Consider the following 17,414-nt stretch of genomic DNA (forward strand, 5'->3'; position numbering starts at 1 on the left):
ATCAGACTTAAAATTTTTATTGGACGTTTTATACTTATACAGTAGTAGTTAGGATTTGAGTATCCCTGCACCCCGGAAGTGCAGTCGACCTTCAAAAGTACTTGGATGTAGTAGTAGGCGGTAATGTAGGCGAGACTGTTTGTCATATACCATGTTTTTCTAAAATGGGATTGCTTTAGTTAGAGACTGACCTCTCGGTTGTTGACTTTTGGAACATGTTTGTTGTCGTTCGGTAGGTTTCTTTTGTTTGATAGCCACCAGCTGTGAGTGCTTTTTTGTAGTATTTTTAACGTTTTTTTGGATGGTGTAAGTGAAGGACAGCAGCGACGTTGTGAATGCTTGTCCCCCTCGTACACCATTCATAAAACGCCTTCGATTTTCTTAAAAGTAGTATCTTCTTCTTTTCTTTTTGGTAGTTTTTTTAACCTTCTTTGGACGGCGGGGGGTCGGAGACGACCAGCAGTAACCCATAAAACGTCAGGTCATTCATTGGGTTCGTTGTCTTGAGTTCGCTTGTGCATTTTCGTTTTTCTTTTTCTTTTTCTTTTTTTTTTTTTTTTTTTTTCTTTTTGGAAATATTTAGTATAAACAGGGAGTTGAAAGTGAGAATTAAGAGTAGTAGATGCAAGATGAGTGCAACAAAATGGAGTATTTTTATTATAAATTTCGTTTTATTTTTGGCAATAACAATAGTCGTCGTAGGAATATTTTTCGGAGAATTAATGAGGAATTGTGAATGGGGTGAAGGGAAAGTGGATTTAAGAAATTCTACTTGTAAGGAATCGGTTTATATTGGTCGAAAATTGTTTTTGCATGTATGTGTAAAAGAGAATAAAACAGTTTATGATATACGTTATTTTTGGAAAGATATCGATATGTTGAAAGCCGATATAATTGGCGTACAAATGATGAGGGGGGAATTTATGAAACTATGCAGTTTTTGCAGACAAAATGTATAGACATTTGAGTCCTCGGATATCGGAAACGGTTGGATGAATGTAAATATATTTTTGTTAAAGAAAAAAAAAAAAAAAGGAATTTATCAGCGATGTTAAAATTCAAACATCCAAGTTCCTGTTTGGTTATTGGCCCGAGTCAATCAGGTAAAACTTCGTTGGTACGCGAAATGATACGAAATCGAATATATGAAGCCCCTATCAGAAAAGTAAAATGGTGTTATTCGTATTCCGCACCTTGGTTTTGGGAAGAACCAGACATTGAATTCATTCAAGGTCTTCCGGATAGATACGAAAAAGGGGATTTGATAGTGGTCGATGACCTGATGCATCGACTAAATGAGAAAATTGCCGATCTTTTTACTGCCGCCTCACACCATTGTGAAGTCAGCGTTATAGTGATATTACAAAACTTATTCCCTCGTTTAAAAGTTATGCGCGACATTAGTCTTAATGCGCATTATATCATTTTGTTTAAAAATGCAAGAGATGTCTCCCAAGTTAGTTGCTTAGGACGACAGTTATATCCTCAGAACTGGCATTTTTTTGACGGATGCTTATATAAAAGCAACAACGAAACCCTTTGGTTATTTAGTTATTGACTTACACCCTCAAACATCGGAGGAGTATCGGATGCGCGAAAATCTGTTTCCAGATAAAGACGGAATACTGTGGTTATTTCGTCCGAAATGACGAAGAAGAATTTGAAAAAGCAGTATCATTTCTTGCGAATATTAGCTCATTCCCACCCATCGCAGAAACGTGCTTTGTTACAGACTGCAAATAAGGATCAAATTTTATCTCTCTGCGAAGTTTGTTTAAATATTTTGAATGGAAATATCCCCGTTAATGTACGTAAGCTGAAAAAATATAAGAATCTCTTAAGGTTGCTATCTAAAAAACACGAAAGCATACAAAAGAAAAAAAAAATTTAGTCAACCAATCGGGAGGCTTTTTACCATTGATTGCTCCGGCAATAATATCTGCCTTGGGTGGTATTTTAGGACCAGTTATTAGCAAACGACTGTAAAAAAAATTCTTAATCCCAATTTTGGGCTACAATGGCCAAAAGAGTGGCTCTCATACCCGAAGAATTGGTATCGTCTTATCATCTTCAGAAGCCAGAATTGAGATTGGAAGATGACATAGACACGTTATTAGAAAGAGCAAAATTACCCGACGACATGAAAGCAAAGTTGTTGGGGCAACTAATCACGCGGTATCACAGAACAGTGCACGCACCACCAGAACCTATACGTGTGAGCCTTGCGAATGAAGCGAAAGAAACTAAAGAAGAGAAGGGATTCCAGCAAGTGGAAGATCCTGTTATTAGAGATATTATTCTATCAACACCCCAGAAATTTTCTAGATTGGTGCCTCTGGTCGCCGAAAAATTAAAATCGAGGCTTTATTCATGGAACGATCGCGGAGAAATGATTCTTGACGGTAAAACGATTCAGGGATCCAGTATGGTGGATTTCTTTAATTACCTAATGAGAAATATAAAAAATGCTCAAGAGCCAAGGCATTTCGATGTATTTCTAAAGGCTATCGAAGAAATTAATATACCGCGCTCATGGATAGGGAATCAGAATGTGTTGTCTCGCATGAGAGATACCTCATCGCACTACCCCCTCACGGAAAATAAATCCTCGAGCGGCGAGGAAAATGTCTTTCGATGGCCCCCATCAAATGTGAAAGACTTCGATCATCAAACAAAAAGAAAACAGCAGAGATATAAAGTACAGCAGGAAAGAAGAGAGAGATCCCAAAGTCAAGCACCTTATAAAGAGGAATGGGAGGAGCTTTAAACGATGCCGACGCAATTTTAGAAAATATCTATTACGATGTAGAAAACCCCGCTTCGTATGGCGGAGTGGTAAGATTGGCTCGTGCCGCACAACTTCCGTTGAAAACGACGCGTCGATGGTTAATGAAACAGGATGCTTATACGTTACATAAACCAGTTCGCTTTAATTTCAAACGACGGAAGGTGTTGTCTTTCGGCATTGGAGAATTAATGCAATGCGATTTGATTGATTTGTCTAAGCTCTCTAAATATAACGATGGTGTAAAATATTTATTAACAGCAATTGATGTGTTTTCTAAACGTGGGTATGCCATTCCTTTAAAATCGAAGAGTGCAGATTCTGTACTCGAAGGATTTAAGAAGCTATTTAAGGAGACAAATTTTGTGGTGAATTTACAAACAGATGAGGGAAAAGAATTTTTTAATAAAAAAGTTCGTGACTATTTTAGAAGACATGGAATACATCATTATGCCTCTAACAGCGAATACAAGGCTAGTGTTGTAGAGCGATTTAATCGAACGCTAAAATCTAAACTCTATCGAATATTTACTTACACCAATTCCTACAGGTATGTGCATGTCTTGAAATCAGTTTTGAAAAGCTATAATTTGAGTATTCATCGTAGTACTGGTTATGCACCTGCCGACGTGAAGCCGGAACTAGAAAGTGAAATTTTTGAAAAACTGTATGGCTATAGCATAAAACCGAGATACAAATTTGAGGTAAACGACCAGGTGAGGATTTCTAAAACAAGGCGAGCATTTCGCAAAGGTTATTTGCCCAGTTGGACGGATGAGGTTTTTGTCATATATAAGAGATATCCTTCGAGTCCTCCGACATATCTGCTTAAAGATTTAAAAGGAACAGTTCTGAAAGGAAGGTTTTACGAACAAGAGATACAAAAAGTATTAAAGAGTTCTCACGATTTCTGGAGAGTGGAAAAAATTCTGCAAACGAGAGGTGTCGGTGCTAAGAAAGAATATTTCGTCAAGTGGAAAGGCTTTGATCGACGGTTTAATTCGTGGGTGAAAGCGTCATGGATGAAATGACAGACGAATTCTACGTTACTCTACCCAGCAATGCGAGCATGCAGTATTTCCCTCAAAACAATCAATCATCTTATCGAACAAAACTCGCCTCTCCTCTGTTATTGAACGATTCTTGGGAAGTAGGTCTAACTGAAATTTTTATTCCACGAAATTGGTATAATGTGGGAGAGTATAATAATGACTATGTAATAACTAGGAATGTGGAGAAAAGCATTCCTATTAAATTTTCACGCCATACTTTATCATTTAATTATGGCGTTTTAGTTTCGGTAAACGCAGATGTTTCTCTAGAGGAATTTTTATCAAAACTGAATGATAAAATTAGTACCATTCTCGGTAGAGAGGACGCTGTGAAATTCGTTCTAGAACATGAAGGGAGGAGTATTCGCTGGGTTCTTGCAAATGGTTTCGAAGTACACATTTCTAAAAGAAAAGCTCCTAAAATGTTACAGATGTTTTACTTACCAGATGAAGATACTATTATTAAAAAATCTCAAGTGATGAGATTCAGATCAATAGCTGAAAACAAAGATCAGTTATTTTCAATCATAAATAGGAGCCCTTCTAGCACGAAACTGCATTTGATTCCGTTAACCTTAATAAAAGCAGATGTATCTAGGGGTCTCTTTGGCGACGTAGCAAAAAATATCCAAGATCTTAAATTGGAAAATTTTGTCACTTTCACCTACGATCAGACGAAGTCCCAACTAGAAATAAAGGTGTCAGAAAACATATTACTCAAGAAAGAGCATCCTCCCTTTTAAGGATACTCGGCGTCCGCGAAAACCTTATAATTTCGCAAACGCGAAAGTTTCCTGTGCTTTTGCCCCTAACTGTGGAGGAGGGGGGAAGCTGTGGAACTTATAATTAAAGGATATCCCGAAGTAACTATGACTGAAAAAGAAACTTTACATTTGCATGTCAGCGCAGGCGTATATAAATCACCGGAAACTTTATTTCGCGAATTTCAACACGTACATTTAAGACAATTAGCGAATTCAAAAGTGTTTTTAGAGGTTCCTCCAGAATCGGAGCTGGCATTTGGGAAAGGGCTGGCAGACATGCTGGGATTCGTCAACACCCATTTCAAGAGCGGAAAATATATAAGCGACTATCCTTTAGAACTGGACGGGGGCATTACAGAAATTTTTGTGTACAGCGATTTAATCGAATCACATCACGTTGGAGATGTGCATGTTCCGCTGCTAAGGGTTATTCCCTGCGTGAATGAAAAAAATGATCAAATTGTGAAGCATTATGAAAAAACTATATATTTTCCTTTGCGAAAGCACTATGTGGAAACGATAGAAATAGAACTGAGAACGAGTAGCGGGAAAAAAGTTACCTTTACGGGAGGAAAAACATTTGTAGTCCTGTCTTTTCGCCGTAAGAAAACTATATAAATTGAAGATTTTTCAAGCTTTCCTCTCACTTTCTTAAAACATCCTTAGAGAAATGCACTTAAATCAGAAAGAGTGCGAATCCTATTATTGTGCTCAAGTTGGTGGTGGCGGTGGTGTTTACTTTCAAGGTATACCTCACCAACGAGGTTATGGGTTTTTTGGAGATTTGCGCCGATACATTACGCCGTTGGCACTTAGAGCCGGTCGTTATTTGGGCAAACAGTTGATGCAAACAGGAAAGAACGTCTTGTCAGATGTTGCAGCGGGATCGTCATTTAAGGACTCTGCTCGGAGCAGGTTACGTGAGACCTCTAATAAAATAAAAAGTGATATTTTTGAAAAATTACAGAGGGGAGAAGGTATAAAAAGAAAGCGCAAGAGGAAAAATCGTCAATCAAAGAGCAAGCGTTGTAAGACAAAAGCAGATATTTTTACATAAAGATTAATAGTAATGGAAACTCAGGGGGTTATATGCCTTAAGAGCGAATTGGATCTCTTTAATGGTGTCGCCGTACAACTGGGCATCGATTCCTCTTCCTTCGTGGAAATCCACCCCGTATCTTCATTGTCTGATAAGACGCCCATAGAATTTTACATTAGCGGTAATGGTGAACACTATTTGGATTTGGCGCATACGATACTACACACACGACTTAAAATAACGAAAAAAAACGATACCAATCTCACCGACGCCGACGGGGTGGCACCTGTTAATTATATTTTAAACACTTTGTTTTCCGACTGTTCAATATTTTTAAATGATAAACAGGTTTCGTCACAAGTGAATTATTCTTATAGAGCCCTTTTGGAAAGTTTGTTGTTCTATTCCAAATCAGGTCAAGATAATCTACTGAGTGCTGGCTTATTTGCAAAAGATACTGCATCTAAGCATGATGTTGTGGGAGACGAAAACGAAGGTTATACAACGCGTGCAAATCGTTGCAAGCTTAGCCAAAGCCTCGACCTCGTGGGACCATTGCACTTCGATTTGGCCACTCAACCGAAATTGTTAGTCAACGGGGTTAATGTACGCATTCAACTGGAAAGGCATAAAGATGTTTTCACTTTGATGTCGGCAAACGACAATTATAAAATTAGAATTCAGCTAGCAAAACTATACGTGAGAAAAGTCAGCGTGGCTCCCTCCATCCTAATAGCACACGAAAAGGCTTTAGAAAAAGGAGTTATTAAGATGCCCATTCGTAGGATTGACATAAAAAGTTTTGCAATATCGAGCGGTTTGCAATCGACAACTATAGCAAACGCTTTTATTGGTCAGCTACCCACACGTCTCATTCTAGGTTTTGTATCTAACGCCGCCTATAATGGAAGCATCAACAGAAATCCTTTTAAATTTCATCACTATAACCTAAACTACCTATGCATATTAAATGGGGGAAAGATGATACCTTCCAAACCCTATCAGCCCAATTTCGAAAAAACATTTTATGGGCGAAGTTATTTAAGCATCTTTACACATTTAAATCGATATCATTCAAGCCCCAACATTTATATCTCCTTTGATGAATACAAAGATGGGTATACATTATATGCCGTTGATTTGACTCCAGATATGGCATCTAATGAAAGCCACGTAAGCATAAATAAGAGCGGAAACATAGCCATTGATATCAAATTTGCAGCGGCCTTGCCAGAAACAGTTACCCTGATAGTCTATGCTGAATACAGGAACATAATTGAAATAGACAAGTCACGCGGAGTCACGACAGATTATTAAAAATCATGGACGAAGTTTTGCAAATATACGGAAATGAAATTATCGAACTAGCTAAGGAGGCGGGTGCAGGCGAGGAGGTAATTCGAAGTATAGGCAATATGATGTTTTCCAATAAAATAGCGAACCTGCGCATTGCATTCTTTCTCGCTTTTGCCGAAAAAATTATTGAAATTTTCCCATCAAAGAAACATCAAGTGTACGAAGAAGTGTTTAAAAGCATATACAGAAATATTCATTTCGAACAAAGGCGGTAATGGATACTTTAACTCTGTGTCAATATGCCTGTGGCGACAGTCGAATCAAAAAAACATTTGGAGGTGTATATCCTTCCGATTTCATACCCTTACGAAAGAGACATTACTCCTCATTTATAGTGAATTCGGATCCGCATACTTTACCTGGGAGCCACTGGATTTCGATATATTTTAAGAAAAACAGCACGGCATATTACTTCGACAGTTATGGTCTTGCTCCATCTAACAAAAATATTTTAAACTTTTTAATGACCAACGCTAACAAAACATTTTATAATAAAATATGCTTTCAAGATGATACCAGTACATCCTGCGGAAAATTTGCTCTTTATTTTTTATTTTGTATGGTAAGAGGGTACTCTTTGAAGGACCTCTGCACGAAAGATAAGAAAAAAAATGAAATTTTTATTAGGGAATTTTTTAAAAAAAATTCAAACGTCGCCGCTGTTGTCATGCTTTTCATGCCAAGAAACAAAATTGTGTGTCTTTGATAAATATGCGTGTTATTCCTGCAAAACATCACTAACGCTTCAGAAGTCGACGATGGAACGTTACGGCTATTTGCACACTGGAAACTCCGAAAACAGTCCTGTTGAAGAAGTACACGTTGAAAAAATTAATCATTTTTTCTTTAAAAACCTAAGCGACTGCATTCGTAATGCTCTTTACGATGAAAACACTAGCGGGAAAGGAAATCGTCATTACCTGAAAATTTTGAAGAATGCCGAAGTGGTCAAGCATATTCATAAAGCTGACCATCAACCACAACAACAATATGGATATTGCTACTTATACATTCAAAATGAACAAATAGCTCTTTTTTCGGCATGTAGTAAATTATATAATAGCATGTTGGATTGTGTTTCTTCGAAAAAAACTGAATATGAAAGTGAATGTATAAGAGATGAAAGCTATGTAATTAAAATTGCTTACTTTGTTATTCTGAATGATGATGCTATTGTGCGAGAATTACATCGCACTTGTGTGTAACACAAACAATTTGATCAATAAAAAGGATTTTTTTTCTTTCAAATGCAATTTTTTTTTGTCTCTGAAAACAAATATCAGATATATAGATAAATAATACATTTTTACACTTATTTATGAGCTGCCTTTTTCTATTCCACTGTTTTGTTTTCCGGTAAAAGCATCTGCCTTGAAGAAATTAATAAAATGTAAATTCCTCCAAGAAGATACTAAAACCGGACCTCTTGGATAAGGTCCATTTTTTTATTTTTTTTCTAAAGGATTACAGAAGCTTAATACAAAATAATCATTCTTGTATGCATGATACAATGAAAAAATCAAATGAAACAAAAAACATATTACTGTTGTAAAATATATAAAGGTATCAAAAATTAAAATGAACATTTAAAAAAAATCAAAACGATTTTTCGATGTAAATCCAATATGGGAACTAACCCATTATTTTCATTATACCATGTGAGATGTTATATTGATAATACAATAAGTAATCAAATGAAACAAAAAGTACATTTCACATTATTACAAACATAAATGGAATCATTAAATATCAACAAAAATTTCTTTCCCTCCCCCCCTCTTTTTCGTCGAAACATACATGGAGGGGGTGTTTATAAAATAAAAATGATAAATCAGAATATTGCCTTAATGTGTCAGTATTTTTATTCATATTCGACAGTTAAAAGAAAAGTTTTCTACATAACCTCCATAACAATTATTATAACAGTCATCATGGTTAATTCGCGAGACATTCGTGTATCAAGTTTACAAAAGAAATGCAACATAAATTCCTGTCGCAAATGAAATACAGAGAACTTTGCTTACATATCTCACACCAATTATCTTCATTTCGCATATAAGTATCAGAAATTAAAATGAACATTTAAAGAAATCAAAACGATTTTTCGTTGTAAATTTATATAGAAACTAACCCATTATCTTCATTACACCATGTGAGATGTTATATTGATAATACAATAAGTAATCAAATAAAACAAAAAGTACATTTCACATTGTTACAAACATAAATGGAATCATTACATATCAACAAAAATTTCAGGGTGTTTATAAAATAAAAATTATTAATCAGAATATTGCCATAATGTATCAGTATTTTTGTTCATATTCGACAGTTAAAAGAAACGTTTTCTACATAACCTCCATAGCAATTATTATAACAGTGATCATGGTTAATTCGGGGACATTCGTGTATCAAGTTTCCAAAAGAAATGCAACATGAATTCTCGTCGCAAATGAAATACAGAGGACTTTGCTTACATATCTCACACCAGTTATCTTCATTTCGCATATAAGAAAGGGTATCCCTTTCATTATAACATAAGAAATGATTGAATTTTCTGAAAATTTTACATTTCGTTCTGGTAGTGTCTGTTTGACATCGTAACCACAATTCTAAACATTTGTTGCAGCTTTTCAAATAAATATTAGACTCATTATTTTGAACAATTACATGTTTTACAAATGTGATATGTGCAATCTTTAGGTGTAAAAGAAATATAACATCATCATCAAAGAAAAACCAGGCAATAAATTGTTTAGAAAACCACTTATTAAATCGAATTCTTTCATAGAGAGTTAAACTTTCATCCCAAAATACATCTCTGTTCTCTAAGGAGAAACTACTTTCAAAATCAATCCAGAATCGACCTTTCTCTATTATATCTCTTAAAATCATACGAGGAATATTCAGTTCTACATTATACAGTTCAGCTATACATAATATCGAAGATAAAATAGTTTGAATACACATATCTTGCAAAGAAATTGGTTGAAATAAAGCCATATCTTCTGGGTATTCTATGGGAGGGAAACACATTTTTGTTTTTTGTCGATCATTAGCATAAAAAAATATAAGTTGCAAAAATACAATGTCACACTCTACAATAAAATGTTACAAAAAAGTTCCATCATTTTTTTTTAATTCATGTCTTCTTCACGCGTGTTATAGTGACCATAAGACAATGATTGAATTCCATCATCTAACAAATATTTTTTGTCATAATATCCCGAAAGGCTAGCTTTATTTTGAAAAATCGTTTGCAGTTCGTGCTTTTTTGAAATGATTGAATATTGAGAATTCCTAATCAGGGAAGCATTTTCGAAAACGTTTTTATACGTTTCAAATCCAATGTTTTTGAGCGCGCTCCTTTTGATTCCTTTCGCGGTCTTTTTAACAGTATCACCGAAACGAAATGCGTACATTTTGCATTTCAAACCCACAAATTCCGATATGGGGGTGAGTGTCTCACTTTTTAGAAATCCCAGTTTTCCACGGTTCTCTTCATTAAACATTATATGATTGGGTTCGAAATTACTGCAATCCAAAATATTTAAAAAATTCGTTTTTAAATCACTATATACATCTTCAGTTGTTATATAGAGATACAAAGAATCTGTATCTGTGTATAACAACTCGCATTTTTCTTTGTAAAAGTGTTTAAAATGGGAATAGAATAATTTATACATGTGCAACTTCGCTAATTCTAAAACGCTGAAACCTATATAAATCGGTTTCTCTAGACACAAATTTGGATTTTTCATTTTGAAAACTGAAAAATTTTCATTAATTATTTCAAAATATTCCAGCAGAGGACTGTTTAATTTTTTTTGGCATTGTTCCTCACTAAAAACGCCCTGTACGCGAATACGTTTCCTAACATTTTGACAGGTTTTTCCATAGAAAGCGTTATTCATCTTTTTAAAGAAAGATTTTTCAAATTCGCTAGACGCATTTTGTCTTTTCATATTATTGAAAGCAATGTATTCTTTAAGCTACGCTCGTTGTTTGAAAGCTAAAATTCTATGAATTTTCTTAATTATTAAACCCTGTTCTACGTAAAACTTTAGATTTAAATAATGAGCGATGTAATTTTTTTTTTCAAAAAAATTGGGTAATAATTTTTTGCATGGAAGTGTCGTCTCTAACTGAAATGTTTTGCTCAGGGTTTTGGCATAAGGCGATAGCATGTCAAAAGTGAGTTCAAAATGTTCCGGTGCTAGCGGTAAATCATTGTGTTGGTCATGCAGATGGGAGGGATATAACAGATCGGATTCGATAATATACCCCACATCACCGTCTTCAACACAAGACAAAATATCCAACGCCTCCACCTCATTTTCCTTTAACCAGTAAAAACCTCCCAATGGCAGGTGCTGGCTCATTACACACCCGTATAGATTATTTGCGTCTAAGGCTAAGATATAGGTGTGTGGTAAATCGGGTTTATAACTCTCGGGGATATAAGGATTATTTGCAAGAGCATAACGTCTACCCAGAAAACAAATACCTCCTCGCATTTGGTTTTCAAACCAAATGTATTGATTCACATCTCCTAGAAGCTCTAATTCAATTTTAGACGCTTTCAGTCCGGCATTCCACGTTAATTCGGCAGCCGTTATAAAATGTACAGGATCCAACTGGTAATATTTTAGAGCGGTGCGTCTGAAGGATAAAAATACTTCGGCTAGCAAAATAACATCTGTATTTTGATATAAATCTAAGTAATCGGCAAAAGTGTTACATCCAAACGAATGAAACACGTGTGTGGCATGTACATAATCTTCGTCGGAAACTGCTTCTCCTTGTAATACATTATTAAACGCGCTCTGCGGTGGAAGCGAAATTTCATCCAACACCGATGTTGACGCAAAATATGAGTAAGGAAATACGCCTTTCCGCAATAACAATTCTCGTTGGGGATTTTTCTCAAAACATGCATTAAACAATTTAAATTCATGTTGTGACGTTTTCAAATTCGACACCAAAGTGTCCAAAGACGCATCTAAAAATTGAAACGAATCAATAAATTTCATTTCATCTAGTGTAAACATGGTGAATTTTTCCAAATTCACCGGAATAATATTAACTTTATTTGCATACATTTTCGGCATGTGTTTTAGTAACAGGTGACTATCATAATTCCTGAAATTATGAATTACCACCGGAATGTAGTTTGACACTTTAAAATTCAAATTACAGGAGCGATGTGCAAGACCTCTCACATGCCCATCACTCCAGTGGCAGTGATCTATGACCCGAACATCGCCTTCTAAGAAAGGATTCAAACATATATGACATATATTTGAATCGTAACTTTTTTCCGACGTCTCCTGCATCGGTAAACACTCTTTCATCTTTTGCAAAATTTTAGATTTGATTTCGCTCAACGTTGTGAAAAAAAGTTCCATTACATTCTCTCCGCAAAAATATTCATGAAAAATAATCTTGTCTTCCACGTCAGTAACTATTAGGGTATAACTAATAGGAATATGCAGTTCAATTGGGGTAGTATGACTCTGTTGCGGAGAAGGAAACGCAGTTTGAATCTTGCGCGTGAGGCATTCAAAATCGGTAAAGACAAAAAAAGGATGATAATGCATTTTCATTAAATTTGTAAATTTAAGAAGTGTGTTTTTAGGAATGCTAACTTTCTGCGGTTTGTTTTCATTGCAAAGAGTTTTGTGATACTCTAACGTTTCCCTTCTCTGAAACCCACTTAAACAAGTTTTACAAAAAAAATTTACTGGTTTTTCGTTTGCGTGTAATAGACGATTAAAATTTCGAATACAAAAGAAATGTTTTTGAAAATATAGCAAATCTACTGTTTTTGTCGCATTTCGCTTTTCACTTAATTGCAAAGGTAATATTTCATTTTCCTCATATCCATACACGTTTATGGATACATCGTTCAGGTTTTCAAACATTTTTACATCGCCTAACGCTAAGGGAAATTTGAGGGATCCTAATTTAAAACGTGATATATCCTTTTTATACAAGTAAGCCTTCTGAGGATTTCTAGTGGATTTCGGAAAAACACTTGCGGCAACAGAATATAAAAAACAATTGTCGTCACCACATTTGATATTTAACAATATATAAAATTTATTATTAAATTATATTTTTTAATCCCGTCGGTAAAGCGATGTTTTTACAACCACCGCGATTTTCCCGATAGTTTCCAACGTGTAAGTCAAGGTACTCTAACTTTTTTATTTTCCACCCGCTTCCATTACGCACAAAATTATCTATCAAATTTAAAATCTTTTTAAAGCATCTGTCAATGCTTTCGTAGATTTGGTTAGAGGATAAAATCCTTTCGCAATGAGAACAAAAATAAAAACACTGATTAATTTCTTTTTCATCTTTCCCCAGTTTCTCAAAACATATTTTCAAACATATTAAAATCCTGAGTCTTAAACTCGATCTAGTATTTAAAATGTTGTATATGGCAGGGCGTGCCGTTCTGAATATCTCATACGGATCTTTCTGAGAAGCATCGAATGTTGTTCTTAAAGTGCGCAAATAGCCTCGGTGGGCTTGCGCTAACTGAATAAAATTCATCATTTGAAAAAAATAATAAATAAATAATGGAACTTTTTTGTTTACAATATTATATAAAATTCATATTAATTTACTAACTTCCACTACCGCTTTCCAGCAAAATCAGCATTTTGATATCTTTTTTTTTTAATTTTACATACAGTGGTTCTTAATCACCCCCAAAGCTTCGATTATACGATCAATACAATTCATATTTATATTAAATCTTTTGGGGGTGGCGGCGGTTTCGGGATACACCCTTACAAATGAAACATAATTGACATTTTTGAAGTCACAAGTTTCTATTGAAACATTTTTTCCAATGTATATTTTAATTTTTTTGAGTTTTTTGCGGGAGGTTTCGCCTTCCTCGGGAGCAAGGTTTAAAATAAGATCTTCCGACGGCTGCACATCCCCCAACGTGTCAACACATCTACGTTTGCGTTCTAAAATAAACTAATTTTAATTATAATTTTATGCTTAACATTTATCGCAGAAAGTATTTAACAATAAAAGAACAATAACAAAAAAAAAAAAAAACCTTACGTTTCACTCACCATTACGAGCTTCCATTGTAATCCTTATGGAGGATGATAGCACCAACCTCACCGCTTCGAAATGTAATGATCAAGTGAAAGTTTCACAAGTCTCGCCTTGTGCGCTTACAGGATGTTTACGCTTTCAAAACACGTATTTCATCAAATACTACTTTCACCTCCCCCTCAAAATCTTAACCTTGATCTAACCTTTCTCAAGGAAAAGCGACCATCTCGTTCCTAATTTAGCAATGCAGAATATTATCCCAGCCCACTCAACTGAAACCAACCCTTTCAAATGCGCATATTACATTCGACTCGTGAATTTTAATTAAATCATTTCCCTTTTTTTTTTTTTTTTTACAAGCCTCTCATCCTTCATTTAACGCGCTATTTTAGAAAAACATGGTATATGACAAACAGTCTCGCCTACATTACCGCCTACTACTACATCCAAGTACTTTTGAAGGTCGACTGCACTTCCGGGGTGCAGGGATACTCAAATCCTAACTACTTACAGTGTTTAGATAATTATTCAAAATTTATTAAAATTATAATCAGCCGCTTCAGGGAAATGATGCACGCATGAAATAAAATAAGATATTTATAACACCTTAATTGAAAAATAAAATCTTTGAATTTTCTAAGAGTGCCTACCGCATCACGTCAACACTAGCCCTACAATAGCTGGCAGGAATTCCTTCCCTAGATTTGATAGTTGAAAGGGAGGCAGCTATTGTAAGGGTAATCTCATAAAGACCCAGTTTAGAATAAGTTTCCGCTCATACAGAGATTCAAGGCAATGACGCTGCTGACCAACTGGTCAAGCAGGCAGCCAATTGCACGTATTTAGTCGAACGAACAACAAAACTTCCTTGGTCTCACATTAAACAAACAACTTTGGCAAGTTTCCTACAAAATTGGCAAAGTAGATGGACAGAAGCAGAGGTAGAGTGGAAGACATACCGCTTACTGCCAAAAGTTAACACGAAAATAAAGACCCACCGTTATAGCCTAACACAATTCTTGACAGGTTATGGACCATTCCCAGTATACCACAACAGATTCAGACTTAGGGAAACTTCTTTCTGCGAATGCGGAGAGGAAGGCGACACAAACCATTATTGCTTTTATTGTGTACATACAAGAACTTGGTACTTAAAGAAACCAGTGGACTGTGCATGGGCAATGTAAACGTTTAATACTCTTAAAAACAGAGTAGCCCTTGGTGAAATAAAGAAAAACTCAAGACACTGCGTAAGCAGAAACAACCATGAATAAATATTATGTTTGAAATGTTCTGAATTTAAAGCTGGTCTCCTCGACTTCTCTGAAAGTCTGCATCATTTTAAGGAACTTTGAAAGCAATTATATTGTCAGATTCAATTGTAGTTTGAAACGGATTTTTTGGGCCAAAAATCATCATTTTTAGCAAAACAAGAGAATAAAAATCAATTTAAATATGTGGGATCTTGGAAACAGTTCCGATGCTATGATGACTTTTTTGAATTTTTAAACTTCGATTGAATTAAACTAATTACAGTTGAACTTTGAACTAAAACTAAATACAATGTAATTCAAAGTAATGAAGTCAAATTTATGATCAAATCGATTATATTCGTACAATTATCACAGTTTATTAGAAGAGAAAGACGAAATAACGACCAATCTAATTATCCTACTTCCTCATAAACAGGAATAAGCGCTAAGTATTTTCAGGAAAAAATAAGTTTACTTTTTCTTTCTTCTATTTGAATTCACGATAAATTCTTTGTATTGTCTGTAAAGCTTCCATACTCTTTCGTATTTACATTGATAACTTCTGATATATTTTGCAATATTTTTAGATAAATTTTAACTTCTGCATAGCAATACCTTAATATCATTCATTCTTAAAATTTCCTCTCACAAGTTGCCAACTCCGTTTTCCTGCTTTTATTCTGCAAGCTAAATGAAGTAGGTAAAGTTTCATTAAATAATCAAATGATTAAATTATCAGTTTCAGTGATAATATTTTACTTCCTTTCAGCATTTTGGTCTTAATATATTGATGTTAAACATACAAAAATGATTTTTATTCATATTTAGAAACTTTATTTTCAACAGAAAGGCTTTTCTTTTCCGCCTTTTATTGGCTAAAATTAAGCATCAGACACATTTGATAAAAAGAGAACAACTGTTTAATCTGATAATCTTCCTTATCTCCAGTTCTGCTTTCTCTCACACGTTTTATTCTGCCTGAATTTCAGCTTATCTTTTAGAAACGTTCCCATTATACATATTCTTCATAACATGCACTCTTTCGGCAATCTCATTTGCTATTTATTACTAGTCTCTTTCTTTGCGCTCTTATCCTCTCTCTCTTTGTTTCTCTCTGAGTGTACGTGGGTGGTTAATTATCGTAATTAATGTTATTTCGTAAAATGTGTACACTGTTTGTTCAATTTTTTTACTCTAATTAATGTATTATGTATATCGAACATTCCATTTGAATTTATTATGTACTAATGTCAACTACCTTGTATGCTATTAAAAATTACAGGTATGTCTCAGTATTGCTAGGTAGAATGTAAGTTCAATAAATTCTCGATACGGCTCTTTTAGGGCTTCGAGTAGTATTGCTCTAGATAGTTGCAGGATCCGGACAACACCAGATCACTTTATATAAGCCGGACTGGGAAATTTTCTAGTTTTTCTTAATGCTCTTTCTCAACAGATGCCTCTTTGTTCGTGTTCGCTTAGCTTCTCATTGCTTTCGACAGAAATACGTTCATCTCTGTTCACATTTTACAGAACGTTTTCACCCTGAGAAAGAGGAACCCGTGTCTGATTATCCTAAAAGCTTATAGAGTTTTGTTCAAAATCTATGTCAAAAAATGTACAGGTTTTGCATAATCATGAAATTTAATGCAAGCAAATAGCCATATTTTTCCAGTTACTTTAAGCCCTATAGTACTTTAGAACAACAAATGTGATATCCGTCGACACATTTATCGCTGGAAAACCTAGAATACCAGTGAGTAAATATCAAGACCTCAGACAAATAAAAGTGAAAAAATATTAATTGAAAATTAGAGCTTATGCATCCTATTTTAGACTTGTTGTCATTTTACAGGAAATTACATTTATAGCAATTACTCCCAAACGATTTTGATAATTTATATTGAAGAATTCCTTTTTACATAACAATGCTTTTTGGAGGAACTATAAAAATGAAATTTTCAGAAATTTTAAAACTAAAATTGTTTTTAGCGAGTCTACTAAGAGAGAATCTGATGAGATTATTTAATTTTACCTCCTCCCCATTGTCCCTTGGACTTTTTGAATTTGAATATAAATCTT

The 17,414-nt window shown here is 34.7% G+C and overlaps 2 protein-coding genes across 3 annotated transcripts; one reads left to right on the top strand and one right to left on the bottom strand.

Annotated features, from left to right (window-relative positions):
* The first annotated feature begins 5,670 nt into the window (after positions 1-5,670).
* Positions 5,671-6,957, top strand: LOC118185698 (uncharacterized protein F54H12.2-like). Its single transcript, XM_035355582.2, has one exon. It carries the CDS (start codon positions 5,671-5,673, stop codon positions 6,955-6,957), a length of 1,287 nt encoding a protein of 428 aa, XP_035211473.2.
* A 1,455-nt stretch (positions 6,958-8,412) lies between these two features.
* Positions 8,413-14,565, bottom strand: LOC118185695 (uncharacterized). Of its 2 annotated transcripts, none has more exons than XM_085816748.1 (2): positions 14,094-14,565; positions 8,413-13,982 (listed from the first exon to the last, which is right to left on the bottom strand). In XM_085816748.1, the coding sequence occupies exon 2, from the start codon at positions 12,918-12,920 to the stop codon at positions 10,989-10,991; it is 1,932 nt and encodes a 643-aa protein (XP_085672874.1). In that variant the 5' UTR covers positions 12,921-13,982; positions 14,094-14,565; the 3' UTR covers positions 8,413-10,988. The 2 variants fall into 2 exon arrangements, with proteins under 2 accessions (XP_085672874.1, XP_085672876.1); XM_085816750.1 differs by having other exon boundaries at positions 14,083-14,565.
* Between the last annotated feature and the right edge of the window lie 2,849 nt (positions 14,566-17,414).

This window comes from Stegodyphus dumicola, chromosome 5 (genome assembly GCF_044657685.1).
Source record: "Stegodyphus dumicola isolate Sdum_Otavi_A_Nest chromosome 5, ASM4465768v1".
Taxonomy (NCBI): domain Eukaryota; kingdom Metazoa; phylum Arthropoda; class Arachnida; order Araneae; family Eresidae; genus Stegodyphus; species Stegodyphus dumicola.